Source organism: Talpa occidentalis, unplaced genomic scaffold (assembly GCF_014898055.3).
Source record: "Talpa occidentalis isolate TD23 unplaced genomic scaffold, MPIMG_talOcc4v2.1 talOcc4.14, whole genome shotgun sequence".
NCBI lineage: Eukaryota > Metazoa > Chordata > Mammalia > Eulipotyphla > Talpidae > Talpa > Talpa occidentalis.
This window is the reverse complement of record NW_023601433.1, coordinates 87,659,604-87,674,858: the sequence shown is the minus strand read 5'-3', so window position 1 is coordinate 87,674,858 and position 15,255 is coordinate 87,659,604. Positions and strand designations below refer to the sequence as shown.

At 51.9% G+C, this 15,255-nt stretch overlaps 1 protein-coding gene across 3 annotated transcripts in view; it reads left to right on the top strand.

The window, feature by feature from the left end:
- The first annotated feature begins 1,652 nt into the window (after positions 1-1,652).
- The window catches only part of RILPL2 (Rab interacting lysosomal protein like 2), a 16,670-nt gene continuing 3,067 nt past the window's right edge, over positions 1,653-15,255 (top strand). Inside the window, exons 1-3 of one of the 3 annotated variants that reach the window (XM_037511285.2) lie at positions 1,653-2,031; positions 9,719-9,870; positions 11,877-11,990. In XM_037511285.2, coding sequence (XP_037367182.1) covers positions 1,705-2,031; positions 9,719-9,870; positions 11,877-11,990 — 593 coding nt within the window. In that variant the 5' untranslated portion in view covers positions 1,653-1,704. The remainder of the gene's footprint in view (positions 2,032-9,718; positions 9,871-11,876; positions 11,991-15,255) is intronic. The other 2 variants (XM_037511287.2, XM_037511286.2) reach the window with 2 other exon arrangements.

The window sequence follows — 15,255 nt, the reverse complement described above, 5'->3', positions numbered from 1 at the left end:
AGTGTACTTCAGTCCATCTGCCTGTTCTGTTCCCCACTCTGTCTCTGGTGAATCCTTTTGCGCCCGCCCCGCCCCCCACAACTCTGGCCTGTACCCCAGCTCTTGTATGCATAAATAATAAAAAAAAAGATTCTTCATTGTATTATATATTTACATGTAAATATATGAAAATATTAAATACGTACATATCAAAAGCATCGCTACTCAATAGAAGAATTGTTGGCATTTTTTTGTAAAGATATATTTAGGGCCTCCCTGGTGGCGCAGCGGGTTGAACACAGTGCTGTGAAGCTGTCCAAAGCCTCTGCAGTGCCGGTTCGATTCCTGGCTGGCCAGGGAGATGCTTGTATAAGTAAATAAAGATCTATATTATATATATAAATATATAAGTAAATAAAGATGTATCTATTTATATAAGCAGTGGGGTGCAGGACAGAGATGCGGGAGGGTGAGAATTCACCAGAGATAGAGCGGGGCGCAGAACAGGCAGATGACCGAAAACACTGCTGAGGGGAGCAGCGGGTGAGACAGAAGAGGTCTGCCACGCCAAGTGGGTGTCTTCCTTTTGATGACACTGTTTTAGGCCTTTAGGGCTCTCTGTTTTAGGCCTTCATTGCAATTTATGGGCAAGTAATACTCCATCATGTGGATAGACAACATTTTGCTGGTTTTTCCTTCATCTCTCTGTTGTGTCTAAGGGTGTTGGAGCACCGCAGCCTCGCCCAGGATCCTGGCTTTGAATATTCGCACATTGTGCCCTTTGAAACTGGTGTGTGTTCTGATTGCTTTGCTTTCGGTTTGTTTTATTCCCGTCCACTCTCCATCGGGAGCCCAGAGCCTCACTGCGGGTACATCTGCCACCAAGGGAGTTGCCAGGATAATTATTCCTGGGACAGACCGGCCCCGTGGCCGTTTTCTCCGTCTGTCACAGACCTCTCTCTCTCTCACCAACCCTGAAGTAGCGCGCGTGGGGCAGTCGTGCACGCCACGAACAGTCTCCCCGACACCGCGCCTGGGTTCCCCCCGACACCGCGGACTTTCAGAGCAGTGGTTTTTGTCGGTTTCTTCCTCCTGCACCCCGCTCGGCGCGAGGAGCCCGGGGGGCGCTGGGAGGGGCATGAACGCCCGCGACGGCGGAGGCTTCCTCGGCGCTCGGCCCGGGCGTGACCTCCCGCGCACCCCGCGGCCTTCCCCGCACCCCGCGGCCCAGCGCCGCGGCCCCGGCCCCGCTCTCCGTCCCGCCGCGGGCTCGGACACGCCCGGGCGGCCCGCGCGCCCCCCGCGCGCCAGTCCTGGGCGGCCGGGCCGAGTGGGGCGCGCCCTCGTGGGGCGCCTCCGCCGGGTCTCCGGGCAACGCGGGCGCCGTCGCCAGGGGCGGGGCCGGGGCGCCCCCCCTCCACGGCCGCGGCTCCCGGGCGGCGGGCGCCGACCCCCAACCCCGCTCCCGGCCCCTCCGCTCCCCGCCCCGCATCCTGGCGCCCGCTTTCCGGCTCGGGCGCCGAGCGGAGGGCGCACCCCGGCCCCGGCCCGAGAGCCGCCGGGCGCGCCTCCCGCCCCCCAAGCCCGCCCCCCAGACCCGCCCCGGCCCGCCCTCGGCGCGCTGGTTGGGCGCCCCCGGGCCCTCCCGCCGGCGGAAAGTTCTGGCGCCGGGGGGAAGTTGCACTTTCGCAGGCTCGGAAGGCGCCGCCGGCCGGGCCCCGCGCCATGGAGGAGCCCCCTCCGCGAGGGGAGGAGGAGGAGGAGGAGGGGGGGCCCGGGGGCGCGCCGGAGGGCGCGCTGGGCAAGAGCCCCTCGCAGCTGACCGCCGAGGACGTGTACGACATCTCCTCCGCCATGGGCCGCGAGCTGCTGGCCCTGGGCAGCGACCCCCGCGTGACGCAGCTGCAGTTCAAGATCGTGCGCGTCCTGGAGATGCTGGAGGCGCTGGTGAGCGAGGGCGGCCTGGCGGCCGAGGAGCTGCGGCTGGAGCGCGACAACCTCAGGAAGGAGGTGGAGCTGCTGCGGGCGCAGGGCCCGGCGGCCGGCGGGCTGGTGAGTGCGGGAGGGAGGTGGACGCCGCAGCGCCCGCCCGCAGGACGCCCCTCTCGTCCGCGCCGGGCCAGGGGTGCCCTGTCCCCAGGCCAGAGCCGCCGGCGGTGAGCACAGACCAGGAGCTGGTCCTGGGCCGAGTCTGTTCCGGCTGCCAGCACGTTTTACCATGACCTAGAGCAGCGGCGTGCAAGCCTCAGTGTGCACCAGACTCCCCTGGAGTGTTCATTAAAACACCTCTTGCTGGGTTTGAGCCCCAGTTTCTAATTAAGTCTGAAGCGAGACCCGAAAATCTGCATTTCTAACAAGTGCCTGGGTGAGGTTGATGACATGGACGAGGCATCACCGTTGGGGAATCTTTGACCTAGAGTAGGAAATATCTTTTAAGTAAAGAAAAATGAGTGCTTATGACCACACACACACACACACACACACACACACACACACACACGCACACGCAATCCTACAACCGTTTTTGTAGCTGGTTTATTCATAATTGTGCCAACCTGGAAACAACCCGAATGCAACAGTGGAATGGATTTTTCAATTGTGGCATATCCCTGTACCGGGATACTACACAACAATGAAAAATGTGCATATATATGTATATGTGTGTGTGGATGAATCTCATAGATGTTGCATTGAGAGAAAGAAGCCAGGGCCTCTCTGGGGGTGCAGCGGTTGAGCGCTGGGTTGCGAAGCTGCCCGCGGCCTCTGCAGCGCCGCCTCGATCCGGAGGGTCCCGCATGGCGCGCGGACCTCTCCTGCCGCCCGCTGCTCCCCTCAGCAGTGTCCTTCGGTCCTTCTGCCTGCTCTGCTCCCCGCTCTGGCTCTGGTGAATTCTCTCACCCTCCTGCGCCTCTGACTGTACCCAGTGCTTGAATAAATAAATAAATAAATAAATAAATAAATAAATAAATAAATAAATAAATAAATCGTAAAAAAAAAAAGAGAGAGAGAGAAAGAAGCCAGGTACAAAAGCGAGCCTACTGTCTATATGAAATTCAAGAGCAAGCAAGTTACTCTTACTAATCATCAACCTGAAGGTAGAGTGATCGGGAGCAAGAGGAAAATTTACAGGGAGTTAGAAATATTCCAAATTTTAACATGGGTGTTTACAGGTGTTAAAAATCATCAAGCCATAAATTCAAGATGAGTGCATCTTACAATATGTTACGCATCCAATTTTACAAAATTATGTTTTCCAAAATAACATATTGGTGAAACAAAAGTTTGAAGTAACAGTGCCCTAACCCACCCTTACGAACATGATGCATAGCTATCCTTTCCTAATCTGTATTTTTGTGAGTTTTTAAATTCTTGTGCAACTCTAAACTGTGCAATTCAGTAGTACATCTCTAGTGCAGTTAGGAAAAAAGGTCTTCTATGGGGACTATCATCTAATACATTATTAACATACCCATTTTACAGAAATGGAGGCGTAGCACAATTAGTTAATTTGCCTGAGGACTTAGAGCAAGTAAGAGGTAGAGTTGGAATTTGAACCCAGAGCTGCCATATTTTTTTTTTTTAAGATTTATTTATTTTATGCATACAAGAACTAGGGCATAGGTGAGGGGTACAGGGAGGTAAGAGGATTCACCAGAGACAGAGTGGGGAGCAGAACAGCCAGATCGACTGAAATCCACTATTGAGGGAAGCAGCAGGCGAGACAGGAGAGGTCTGCTGCGCCGTGTGGATCAGCTCCCTGGCCAAGGATCGAACTTGTGCTGCAGTGGCTGGCGATAGCTTCATAGTGCTGAGACTTAACCCCTAGTGCCACCAGGGAGGGACCCAGAGCCTCCATATTAAAATGCAGGCGTCTGAGCTTCTCTGCTGTACTAACAGTTGATGAGTGACTACACTGTGCTGGACTCTGGAACTATGGAGGCAAATTAGGGAAGGCCCCTTCACATCTAGTGGGAAGGGTCAAGTGCCCACACCCCCAGAATTTGTGTGTAAGATCACAAACTGGGGGGGCCTCCCCGGTGGCGCAGCGGTTGAGCGCTGGGTTGCAAAGCTGCCCGCAGCCTCTGCAGTGCCGGTTCAATCCCCGGCTGCTCCCTGGCCACCAGAGGAGGGTCCCACATGGCGCGCAGACCTCTCCTGCCGCCCGCTGCTCCCCTCAGCAGTGTCCTTCGGTCCTTCTGCCTGCTCTGCTCCCCGCTCTGGCTCTGGTGAATTCTCTCACCCTCCTGCGCTTCTGACTGTACCCAGTGCTTGTATAAACAAATAAATAAATAAATGAAAATAAATCTTTAAAAAAAAAAAAAAAGATCACAAACTGGGCTGTGTGCCAGGAAAGCGTAATGGTGAAGCAGCAGTGACAGTCTCAGCGAAGAAGTTCACAGGGCAGACATTCCCAGGGGCATTTCCAGTGACTCCCCTGGTGCACTGTTACTTCAGCCAGTCAGTGGTCCCTGTGGCTGTCTGATTTGTAGCTAGCGTTCTTGACGGTCCATTTGATGAGATGGCTGACTGTCCCGATAAGTAGCCTGGCTTTTGCCATTCCAGGGCAGTGAAGTGAGTTGCCCAGGATGGCCCCGCCCACGTCAGTGTCCTATCCCCGTCCCCCTAGCCAACTCCAGGCCCAAGGACATGGAGGAAGCTCCCCCACAACATGAACAGTGTGGTCTGCACTGGGGCTGGTGATTTCCTGTGTGAGGGCAGTGGACATGTTTCATCACCAAAGATGAGATGACACATTTTCCTCCCAAGCCATGGGCTTAAGAACAGGGTGGGGAGGGCCTCCCTGGTGGTGCAAGGGATTAAGACACAACCTATGAAGCTGTCCACAGCCTCTGTACCACGAGTTTGATCCCCAGGCCAGCTGGGGAGCAACCCACATAGCGCAGCAGACCTCTCCTGACTCGCCCGCCGCTCCCCTCAGCGGTGTACTTTGGTCAGTCTGCCTGTTCTGCTCCCCACTCTGTCTCTGGTGAATCCTCTCACCCCCCACACCTCTGGCCTGTACCCCAGCTCTTGCATGCATAGATAAATAAATCTTAAAAAAAAAAACAAAAAACAGGGTGGGGAAAGGGCAGAGAGAGAGACTAAGGCCGAGTGCCACTGGCCAGTTTGCAAAAATATGCTTTATTCTTTTTCTATTATTTTAAGATGTATTTATTTATGCATACCAGAATTGGGCTATAGGCCAGAAATGTAGGCAGTGAGAGGATCCACCAGAGACAGAGCGGGGAGCAGAACAGGTGAATTAACTGAAATACACTGCTGAGGGGAGCAGTGGACTAGACAGGAGAGGTCTGCTGCGCCTTTGGTAGCTCCCTGGCCAGAGGTTGAGTGCTGCAGAGGCTTGGGACAGCTTCACAGTGCTGCATCTTAACCCTGCCACCAGGGAGGCCTCTAGTATTTTTTTTTTTTGAAGATTTATTTATTTATTATTTGTACAAGCACTGGGTAGTGTCAGAAGCACGGGAGGGTGAGAGAATCCACCAGGGCCAGAGCAGGGAGCAGAACAGGCAGAAGGACCGAAGGACACTGCTGAGGGGAGCGGCGGGCGGCAGGAGAGGTCTGGGCGCCATGTGGGACCCTCCTGGGAGGCCGGGGAGCAGCCGGGGATCGAACCGGCGCTGCAGAGGCTGCGGGCAGCTTCGCAACCCAGCGCCCAACCGCTGCGCCACCGGGGAGGCCCCTCTCTATTATTTATGATTGCGTGAAGTGCGTATACAATGTATCACCTTAACCTTGGGGAAGGCACGCAGTGGGGCATGAAGTACACTCACCCTGGCTCAGCCAGCATCTCTGTCCTCTCCAGAACTCTTTCCCCTTGAAAAACTGAGATTGTGTCCACTAAACACCAGCGGGGCGTCTCCTTCCCCTGCGGACTCTGGGAACTGCTGCTCTGCTCACTAGCTCTGCGCGTTCGCCTGTTGTACGGCCTTCACAAAAGTAGCGCAGGATCATGTTTCCCCTTTAGTCGCTGGCTTCTTTCATTGAACGCGACGTCTGCAAGGTGCAGCCGTGTCGAGGCATGAAACTGAATTTCCTTCCTTTTCAAGGCTGACTACTGCTCCACGGCGCTCGCTCGTGCACCGCCTGGAGGGGGCCAGGCCCGGCTCGCCCCGGCGCCTTCTGCGCTTGGCCCCTGTGGAGGCTGCTGCTGTGAGCGCCGGTGAAGTGCCTCTGCGGGGCCGCTTGCAGCCCTTGCGGGAGTCGGGCACCCAGAAGTGGACCTGCTGGATACCCTCATTCTGTTGTTAATTTTTAAGGTTTTGCCATGAGATTTCCCGAAGCGACTGCCCCGGTCCACATCCCCGCCAGCAGGACACCAGGGGTTCCCATTTTCCCACATCTTCACTCACATTTTTCATTTTCTGTTTTGTTTGTTTGTTTACTGTTGCCTAATAGATAGGATGGCTTCTTTCTTTTTGAAAATTTCAAGTTCCAAATTCAACAAGTACAAAAGTGTTTGCTTTGAAAAATCTCCCTCCCTATTTCTTCCTACCCCAGTCACCCACTTCCCCTCTCTGGGAAAAAAAAAAAAAATTGTTTTTAAAGATTTGCTTATTTATCAAGAGCTGGGGTGTAGGCCGGAGGTAGGGGGGTTGAGAGGATTCACCAGAGGCAGAGTGGGGAGCAGAACAGGCAGGTCTACTGAAACACACTGCTGAGGGGAGCAGCGGGGAGACAGGAGAGGGCTGCTGCGCCCCGTGACTGTACTAACAGCCACATGTAGGTTTGAAACTTTTTCAAACTAGAGTTAAAGGAAGCGTTTTGCAGTGGCTGCGGGTTGCTTCGTAGTGCTGAGAATTAACCCCTTGTGCCACCAGGGAGACCCTCTGGAAAAAATTTAAATGATCAGTTTCTTATGTATCCTTCCAGAGACACTTTATGCCAACACAAGCTGACAGAAGCATGTTTCCATTTTTCATTCAAATGGTATTAATCATATATACCCTTTCCTAGTTTTCTTACTATATTATGAAAGTTGTACCAAATTAGACTATAAAGAGGCTCCTCATCTTTTAATGTCTTATGAAAACTTGTGTTGTGCAATATTATCAATTGTCCAAGCTGGGACTTCTAAACTTGGAATTTATGAGCCCCTCGTACTGCCCCCTCCCGCCCCAAGAGGTCTGTGAATATTTTTATTTTCACCAAACTCCAAGTGAACTGTATTATAACCTTCTTCATTGATGAACACTGGCAACCAACCGCAGCGTAATGAGCTGTGTCTCGAGAGTCACCGGTGGAAACCACAGGTAGTTTGTAGCTCATCACCATGCAGTACGCATCTCACAACTTTGTTTTTGTTTAGTGTTTTACTCCACCTGTGGCTCGATCATCTTACTTAATAAAGGAAAAGCAGGCAGATTAATCATAAACATGTCTTAGACGATTTGGATGAGCGTGTGTCATCGTAGTTGGTTCCTTTGTAGTCCTCTGCCCTTTTTCATTAAAAATCACTGTTCTGAGAAGGAACCCATGTGGGCTCTACCAGGCTGCCAAGAGGGTGCATGGCCCCCAAAACGGAGCTAAGACTCTGCTCAGCCAGACTCCTCTCAAAAGACGTTTGTTTTCCAATCATGTAAGCTTAGCCCCTGTTGCAGTGAGTAATCCTGACATTTGACATGTGGCCCCAGGGAGAGTCTAGAAGAATGGGCTCTGGGTGAAAGGAAAGGCACTTTGAAATGCTGATAAGAATTGCCAAATTGCACTCCAGGGAGGTTAAGGCAGCCCACTCCCTCAGCATCAGTGAAAGTGCCCTTTTCCCCACAGCCCTCACCCTCAAGCTGGCTGTGGAAAGTTACAATTCGGAGAGGAAGTGCCTGGTCACTATTACATTCTCCCTATCCTGAGCCTAGATTTAACTAGACTTCTGTTAATGAAATCTAGGTTGTTTTCAAGCGTTTCCTTTAACTTTGGTTTGAAACAGTTTCAAACCTACGAAAGAGTTACAAGGTAAGTACAGTGAACACCTGTAACCCTTTCTGCCTTTCACCAGTTCAGGTGTGTGTGCCTGTGCGGTTTATCTTAGGAAATAGACACAGAAATGTGCATATATCTGTGCACATGTATGTATTACACACACATGTATGTGTATTCACTTACTTTACTCAACTATTTGAGCAGGCATTGTTGGTTGCAAGGTTGGTGAAAGAGTAGGGTCCTGTGCCCTTCCTACTTGAGTGTTTTCTCTGAAGACATACTGTTACACCATAAGTGATCACTTCAAGGGGAAGCTTCATAGGATACTGTGACCTAATATTCCATCCTGATTCGAAATTTACAATAATGCCATTTGTAGCATTTTTTGTTTCTGATACAGGAGCCAATCCAGGGCCAGCAGGACTTTAGTTAACGCATTGTTCTGGCCACACTTTAATCTGGAACAAGCACTTCCTTGTCTTTCATAACCTTGGAGCTTTTGAAGATTACCCATCAGTGGGCTGTTTGTCCTTCTGTTTGGATTCGTTCTCATGTTTCCTCATGATTAGACACAAGCTATACGTGTTTGACGGGAATACCACTGAACTGTGCTGTGTCCTCCTCGGTGCTTGCTGTCAGGAGGCACCTGATTCAGCTTGTCATTATTGGTGAGGTTAACCTGGATCCCTTGGCTAAGGCAATGACTGCAGGGTGTCTTAAGGGAACTGTATTATAACCTGTAAAGGTGCCTCTGTCCCCTTTGCAAGTAGCCTGCGTGAAAACACCCTGTTCCCCATCAGGCTTTCACCCAAAGGTTATAGGTCCAGTCATTCATTCCTTTTGCCTGAACCAGTTAGTACTAACTGGATGATTCTTCAACTTTGTCATCCTCCACAATTAATTGGCATTCTGTTGTAAAGAGTGGAAGCTCCTTCTCATCCCCTGAACCCGCCAGAGTTCTTCAGAGAAAACGAACCAATAGGAGATATAGATATAAGAGGATTTTTATTCTAGGAGTTGGCTCATGCACTAACGGGGCTGAGGAGTCCACCGTCTTCTGTCCGCAGGCTGGAGAGCCAGTGGTGTAATGTAGTCTGAGTCAGAAGGCCTGAGAATCAGGGGGCCGGTGGTGTAAGTCCTGGGCAGATCCTGAAGTCCGAGAACCAGGAGGGCTGATGTCCCAGTAGAAGGGAGAGGACTCCACTTACGCAGAAGACAGATTCCCCCTTCCTCTGCCTTGTTCTGGTTTGTCTCCGTGGATTGCATGAAGCCCACCCACGTTGGGCTTTTTACTCAGTTCACCAATTTAGACACTGATCTTGTCCAGAAACACCTTTACAGACTCACCCCAACACAGTGTTTCACCAGCTCTCTCGGCGTCCTTAGCCCAACGGACACATAGAATTAACCATCATGTTTCCGTTCATTAATTAATTTTAGTGTTGACCGTTTAGGCATGGCTTCCTGTTACCCATTTTAATACTCAAATTGTTCTCGGTTGACCAGGAGGCGCCCCTTGCTACTGTGCATTTTGCGACGTCTCCACCCCTTCCCAGAAAGAAGTTCCAGGCTCACCTTGTATTTCCCCTGCCCCAGCCCTGGGGTCAGCCATTTCCAAGGAGCCCTGATTCTACTCTTGGAGAACAGTGCTCGGGGTGTTGCTTCTCTACCACCAGAAACGCCCAGCAGGCAATATCTCATCTCATAGGATCCCTGGGAGTAAAGAAACAGCGCTTTCCTTTCTGGGGTGGACAGCCCTTCCTCAGGAGGGAAACTATACGGGGGACATCATTTCTTCCAGGAGAGCTTGGGACCAGACAAAATGGTGGTTGACCTGACAGACCCCAACCGGCCACGCTTCACTCTGCAGGAGCTGAGGGACGTGCTGCAGGAGCGCAACAAACTCAAGTCCCAGTTGCTGGTGGTGCAGGAAGAGCTTCAGTGTTACAAGAGGTGGGGCTCAGCTGCCTTGGGGGGCTCCTGCAAAGCGGAGCCAGACCCTGCTGGCAGAGACTCTTGATATGGTGCATCTCGGTCCTTATGTTCATTCACCCAGCTTACTGAAGGCCTGCTGCGTGCCAGACGCTATTCCTGGAACGGGGGTACAGCAGTGGACAAAACAGAAAAAGTCCACTCTGGGCAGCGGGGAAGACAGGCCAGCAGGGAAGACAGGCCAGCGGATACACAGGGTAGTGGTGGGCACTCCCGGGCCGATGGATGTGTGGGCAGGGTAGAGGCAGGCAGAGGTGTAGATAAACAATCAGGAGAACTGGATAAATGGAAGTCTTTGTGTTTACGTTTGATATTATTAAAAACTAAAAAGTTAAACACAATGATATGCACAGGAAAGGGATTATAGGGCCAGCTGGAGAGGGAAGCAAGCAGCAGTTGCTGTAGCAAATGTGACCTTTGCTGAGTCCACACGCACCACTGTTTCCCAAAAAGTTTTCTTTCACATAGATGTATCTTAAAACAGAGGCTCTGTCATCCAATCATTTGGGCAACACTCAGTTAAACAAAGCAGGTTTCCTCAGAAGCAAGAGGAGGTAAGAGTGAAAACACAGGGCCTGCTAATTTTCATCCAGGCTTACCATGTGCTGTCTAGGTGTATCCCAAAGTCGTTGCAGTTGGTGCTCAGAGTGAGCCCCTGAGTTAGGTAATGCCACCCCCAAGAATATCTAAAGCTCAGAGGGGTCAGGTATCCGCCAGGAAGCCCCACAGCCGGGGGTGTTAACAGTGAGACGTCGCCTCAGACAGTGGGCCTCAGAGCCTGCGCTTTTAATGATAGCACATTTCACCGCCGAGAGGGTGGAAGGAAGGACACGCCTTCGTAGGAAGCTAAACCAAACAAGGCCTAAGTGAGTCTGTTCTTTAGATTCTTGCCTTGTAGGTCCATGAAGGGAGCAGCCGCAGTAAAGTCAAGCTAGTCCAGGAAGCTAGACCCGAAAAGGCTGAGTCCCGCGGCAGAGACTTAATAGTCTTCCTTGTGCTGAGGTCGGGTCGTGTATGTGGGAGACCTCCCTCTCGCTGAATGAGGACTTCAGACACAGGTAGTTAGAAGCACTGCTGAGGCCGTGGGCAGCTTGGTGGGAAATGCAACGACACACTTGATTTCAGGATTTGAATTCCTGAGACAGCAGGTGCGCACTTCCCACCCGGCGTGGCAGGATTCTGTTCAGACTCTCGCTCTGTTCTGGAGAAGCCAGCAGGCGCGCCGAGGCATTCTCTCAGCCACTGCGTCCCTTTGGCGGCCCAAGTTCGTATGGACGACAGCTTGACTTAGCGGCAGTGCGGTGGGCTGTTCCAGAGGTGGCATGACCGTACCCCCGTTCTGCGAGCTTTTCCCACTCCGCTTCCCCAGAGGTGGAGTCTGCGTCCTCCGGGCAGGTCTGGGCTGGCCCCATCCAACTCAGGCCATAGAGGTGATAGTGTCAAACTAGGCCACCAGGGAGGCCCCTAACTTTTACTTACTTATTTATTGTTTTGTCCCCCGTAGAAATACAAATTTCATGAAAGAAGGCATTTTGTTTGTTTTGTTCACTGCTCTATCTGCCCTACCCTGGCTTGGTGTGGGGCTTATTAAATACCTGTAGAATGCCTGAGTGGAAGAATGTCAGGTGCCGTGTTTTATCTAAATCCCTCAGTCCTCGGAGGGAGGTGCTTTTGTTATCCTTATTCTACTGTCAAGGAAATCAAGACGTCAGTTAGAGAACTTACACATTGTCCCACCCCTGGAAGGCAGAGAAGCTTGAAGTACTAGCCAGTGCGGTTAAACAAGAGGAAAGAAATCAGGTATTAACCTAGAAGGAGGATTCTCATCTGAGGCAGAATCTCACTAACTCTAGCACTTTCAGTGTTGCCATTAATATAATAATAACTGTGAAGATCCTTCACTGTCAGCGCTGCACAGTAGGAGGTCTTCAATGAAACAACGCACTTATTTACCCCCATTTCCCCAGTGGTCTGATTCCGCCAAGAGAATGCCCAGAAGGAGGAAGAAGAGAGAAGGATCTGGTTGCCAGTCCTGGCAATGCCAGCGCTAACAAGGAGGAGAAAACCATCATCAGGAAGCTGTAAGTCCCTCGCTGCCCCTGTTGCTGCTAAGTCATTGCTAAAGTCGGGGTTGAGAGGGGGCTGGCAGATACCCGGGCCCGAGAGGCCCCGTTCCGCCCGGTGCTGCTGCAGCTGCTGTGAAAACTCCGTGCTGGTGGAATTTAGTCCCTGCCAGACTCCCGCCACGGTAACCCGGCGACTCATCACCGCTACTCCGGGAATCGTCATTATCCCCATTTACAGGGGGAGAAATCAACACCAAGGCACATTGGCCCAAGGTCACACAATAGGAAGCAGTGCCTTGAAACCCAGAAAGTCCAGATTCTGTGCTCCACTGCTTCCCCATGACGTAATAATGCCACAGCGACCAGGAAGGCACAGTAGTAGTAATCACCGAGCTTCAGGGGATTGACTCATCACCTCACTTACGGGCCACTTTGGGGGGCCCTGTTTCTCCCCACACTGGGGCACATGATGTGGTTGCCCTTGACTGCTGCCTGCATGTTTCACACCACTGTTAGTGCTTCATTTCTGTGGCTACTGAGCCTCAAATCATAGAGGGTGGGGTACGCGTTCAAAAATTCACACTTTCTGAAATCAGATCTGGTTCTGTGCAGTCTGGCATCTGGATTATTAATGAGCTGCCCGGGCAGTTCTGATGGGGGACGCCCTGGAGTGCGCTTTGAGAGGTGCCTTCTTGGTCTGTGGATGTCAGTCCCCAGGCTGCGCCTTTCCCCCGTCCCCCGCTATAGCAGTCTGCCTGCCTGCCAGTGGCCCTGACCCATGACACTTGACAGTTTCCCTTCTCTGGGGCTCTGGAAGGAAGCGAGAAGCCCTGTCGGGCATCCGGAAGGTCTGTGGGCGCCAGGCACTTGATGTGGGTGAGTGATGTGGGGGCCGGGGAGTGAGGGTCCCTGTGGCCAAGGGAGAACATGCTGCCAGAGCTGATTCTTAGAGAAGTCAAGAGGCCAGATTTGTTCATGGAATCATATTTCCAAGCGCTGGCCAGTAGTTTCATCAGAAAAATGAAGCGCAGGCGATCCGAGTGACCCCCACCCCTCCCACCCCTCCCCCAGCCTCGGCCACCAGCCGCCTTCTCTGCTCTGGCTCTTCTCTGACTGGCAGACTGCTGCGGTGCCCTTCATTTTCTCCCTTTCCTTCGGTCATTAGTCAACAAACCCGCACTGAGTCCACACTGTGTGCCAGGCGTTGTGCTGGGCACTGGGGACGCAACGGTGACCTGTTGCATGAGCCCCGAATCCTGTTGTCTCCCTTTGCAGGAGGCATCGTCAGGGGTCTGAGATTCTGAGGCACCTTCCAGGGCAGGTTTAAGAGGGGAGACAATTTTTTCTTCATTTCTTTTTGAATGTCAGGAAGGGAGGTTTGAGTTCGTGATTCTCAGCACATGGCTCCCAGTCCTCCTTGTTAACACAGGACTCCTCTCCGCTGGCGTTTGTTCCCTTTCTCTCCCCATCACGCATTTCCACTCTACACCTCCCTGCGCCCCCACCCTGCCCCGCCGTTCTGATATTCAGTGAGTCTCAGAAGTGTATATTGGCCCTGCCTGGTGGCGCAAGGGACTAAGCACCGCACTATGAAGCTGTCCGCAGCCTCTGCAGCACGACTTCTATCCCCAGCCGGCCAGGGAGCAACCCACATGGCGCGGCAGACCTCTCCTGTCTCGCCCGCTGCTCCCCTCAGCAGTGTATTTCAGTCAGTCTGCCTGTTCTGTTCCCTGCTCTGTCTCTGGTGAGTCCTCTCCCCCCCTCCCCACACCTCTGGCCTGTACCCCACCTCTTGTATGCATAAATAAATAAATCTTAAAAAAAAAAGTGTATATTGGCCCTCCCTGGTGGCCTAGGGGTTAAGCCTCAGGCTATCACTGCTGCTGCCTGAGTTTGATCCGCAGTCAGGGAGTGACCCACAGGGCGCAGCAGACCTCACCTGTCTCCCGCTGCTCCCCTCGGCAGTGTATTTCAGTGGATCTGCCTATTCCACTTCCCACTTTTCCCACTGTCTTTGGTGAATCCTCTCACTCCCCGTACCTCTCGCCTGCTCCCCAGTTCTTCTATGCAAAAAAAAAAAAAAAATGTGTATTGACTGGTGTGGTTGTATTTTCAATATATAAGTGGTATTTTGTTTAACAAATCCTTTTATTTCCTGATGTGATTTGTTTCTAATCTCCCACTAAGCAGTTTTTCCCTTTTTTTATGAGGTGTTCATATTTTTTTTCTTTTAAAAATATATATAGTGAAGATTTATTTATGTATAGAAGAACTGGGGTGTAAGACAGAGGTGCAGAGGGTGACAGGCTTCACCAGAGACAGAGTGGGGAGCTGAACAGGCAGATCTACTGAAATCCACTGCTGAGGGGAGCAGCAGGGAGACAGGAGAGGTCTGCTGTGCCCTGTGGGTCAGCTCCCTAGCTGGGGATCAAATCCAGGCTGTAGTGGTGATAGTGCTGAGACTCAACCCCTAGGCCACCAGGAAGGCCCTGAAAATATATTTCAGTAGCCCAACATAACCTATCCAAAATGTAACCGTTCCAACATGTGATCACTATCAAACATTACTGGGATATTTTACCTCCTATTTCTCACAGCAAGCCCTGAAAACTGGTATACAGGTTACACTTCCAGCACATTCCAGTGAGGAATAACCGGGTCGCAAGTGCTGCGGCACGCTGGGCTACACAGCTGTAGCTGCTCCACACTGAGATCCTGTAGGCTTTGAGAACTGAATTCTACTAAATTTTTTGTTTTAGTTTAAAAAAAAAACTCGTGGTAACATACGTAATATTAAAACCTACCCTTTTCGCCATTTTAAGTGCACGCTCAGTGGCCTTCAGCACACTCACACTTGTGTGCAACCGCTGTCCTCTCTGGGACTCTTCTGTTCTCCCATTGCCACGCCCCCACCCCCACCCCCTTCTACTTCCAGTCTTTGGATTTAACTCTCCCAGGTGCCTGCTGTCAGCATCAGCGCCTCCCACTGCGCTGTCCTCTGTTGCCCAGGTTCATGCAGGTAGCATGTGACAGGATTCACTTCACTTTTTTTTTTTAAACATTTATTTATTTATTTGTTTATTTATTTTTTTATTTATGCAAGAACTGGAGTACAGGCCAGATGCACGGGAGGGTGAGAGGACTCACCAGAGACAGAGCGGGGAACAGAACAGGCAGACTGACTGAAACACACTGCTGAGGGGAGCAGCGGGTGAAACAGGAGAGGTTTGCTGCGCCATGTGGCTTCCTGGCTGGGGATAGAACTTGTGCTGCAGAGGCT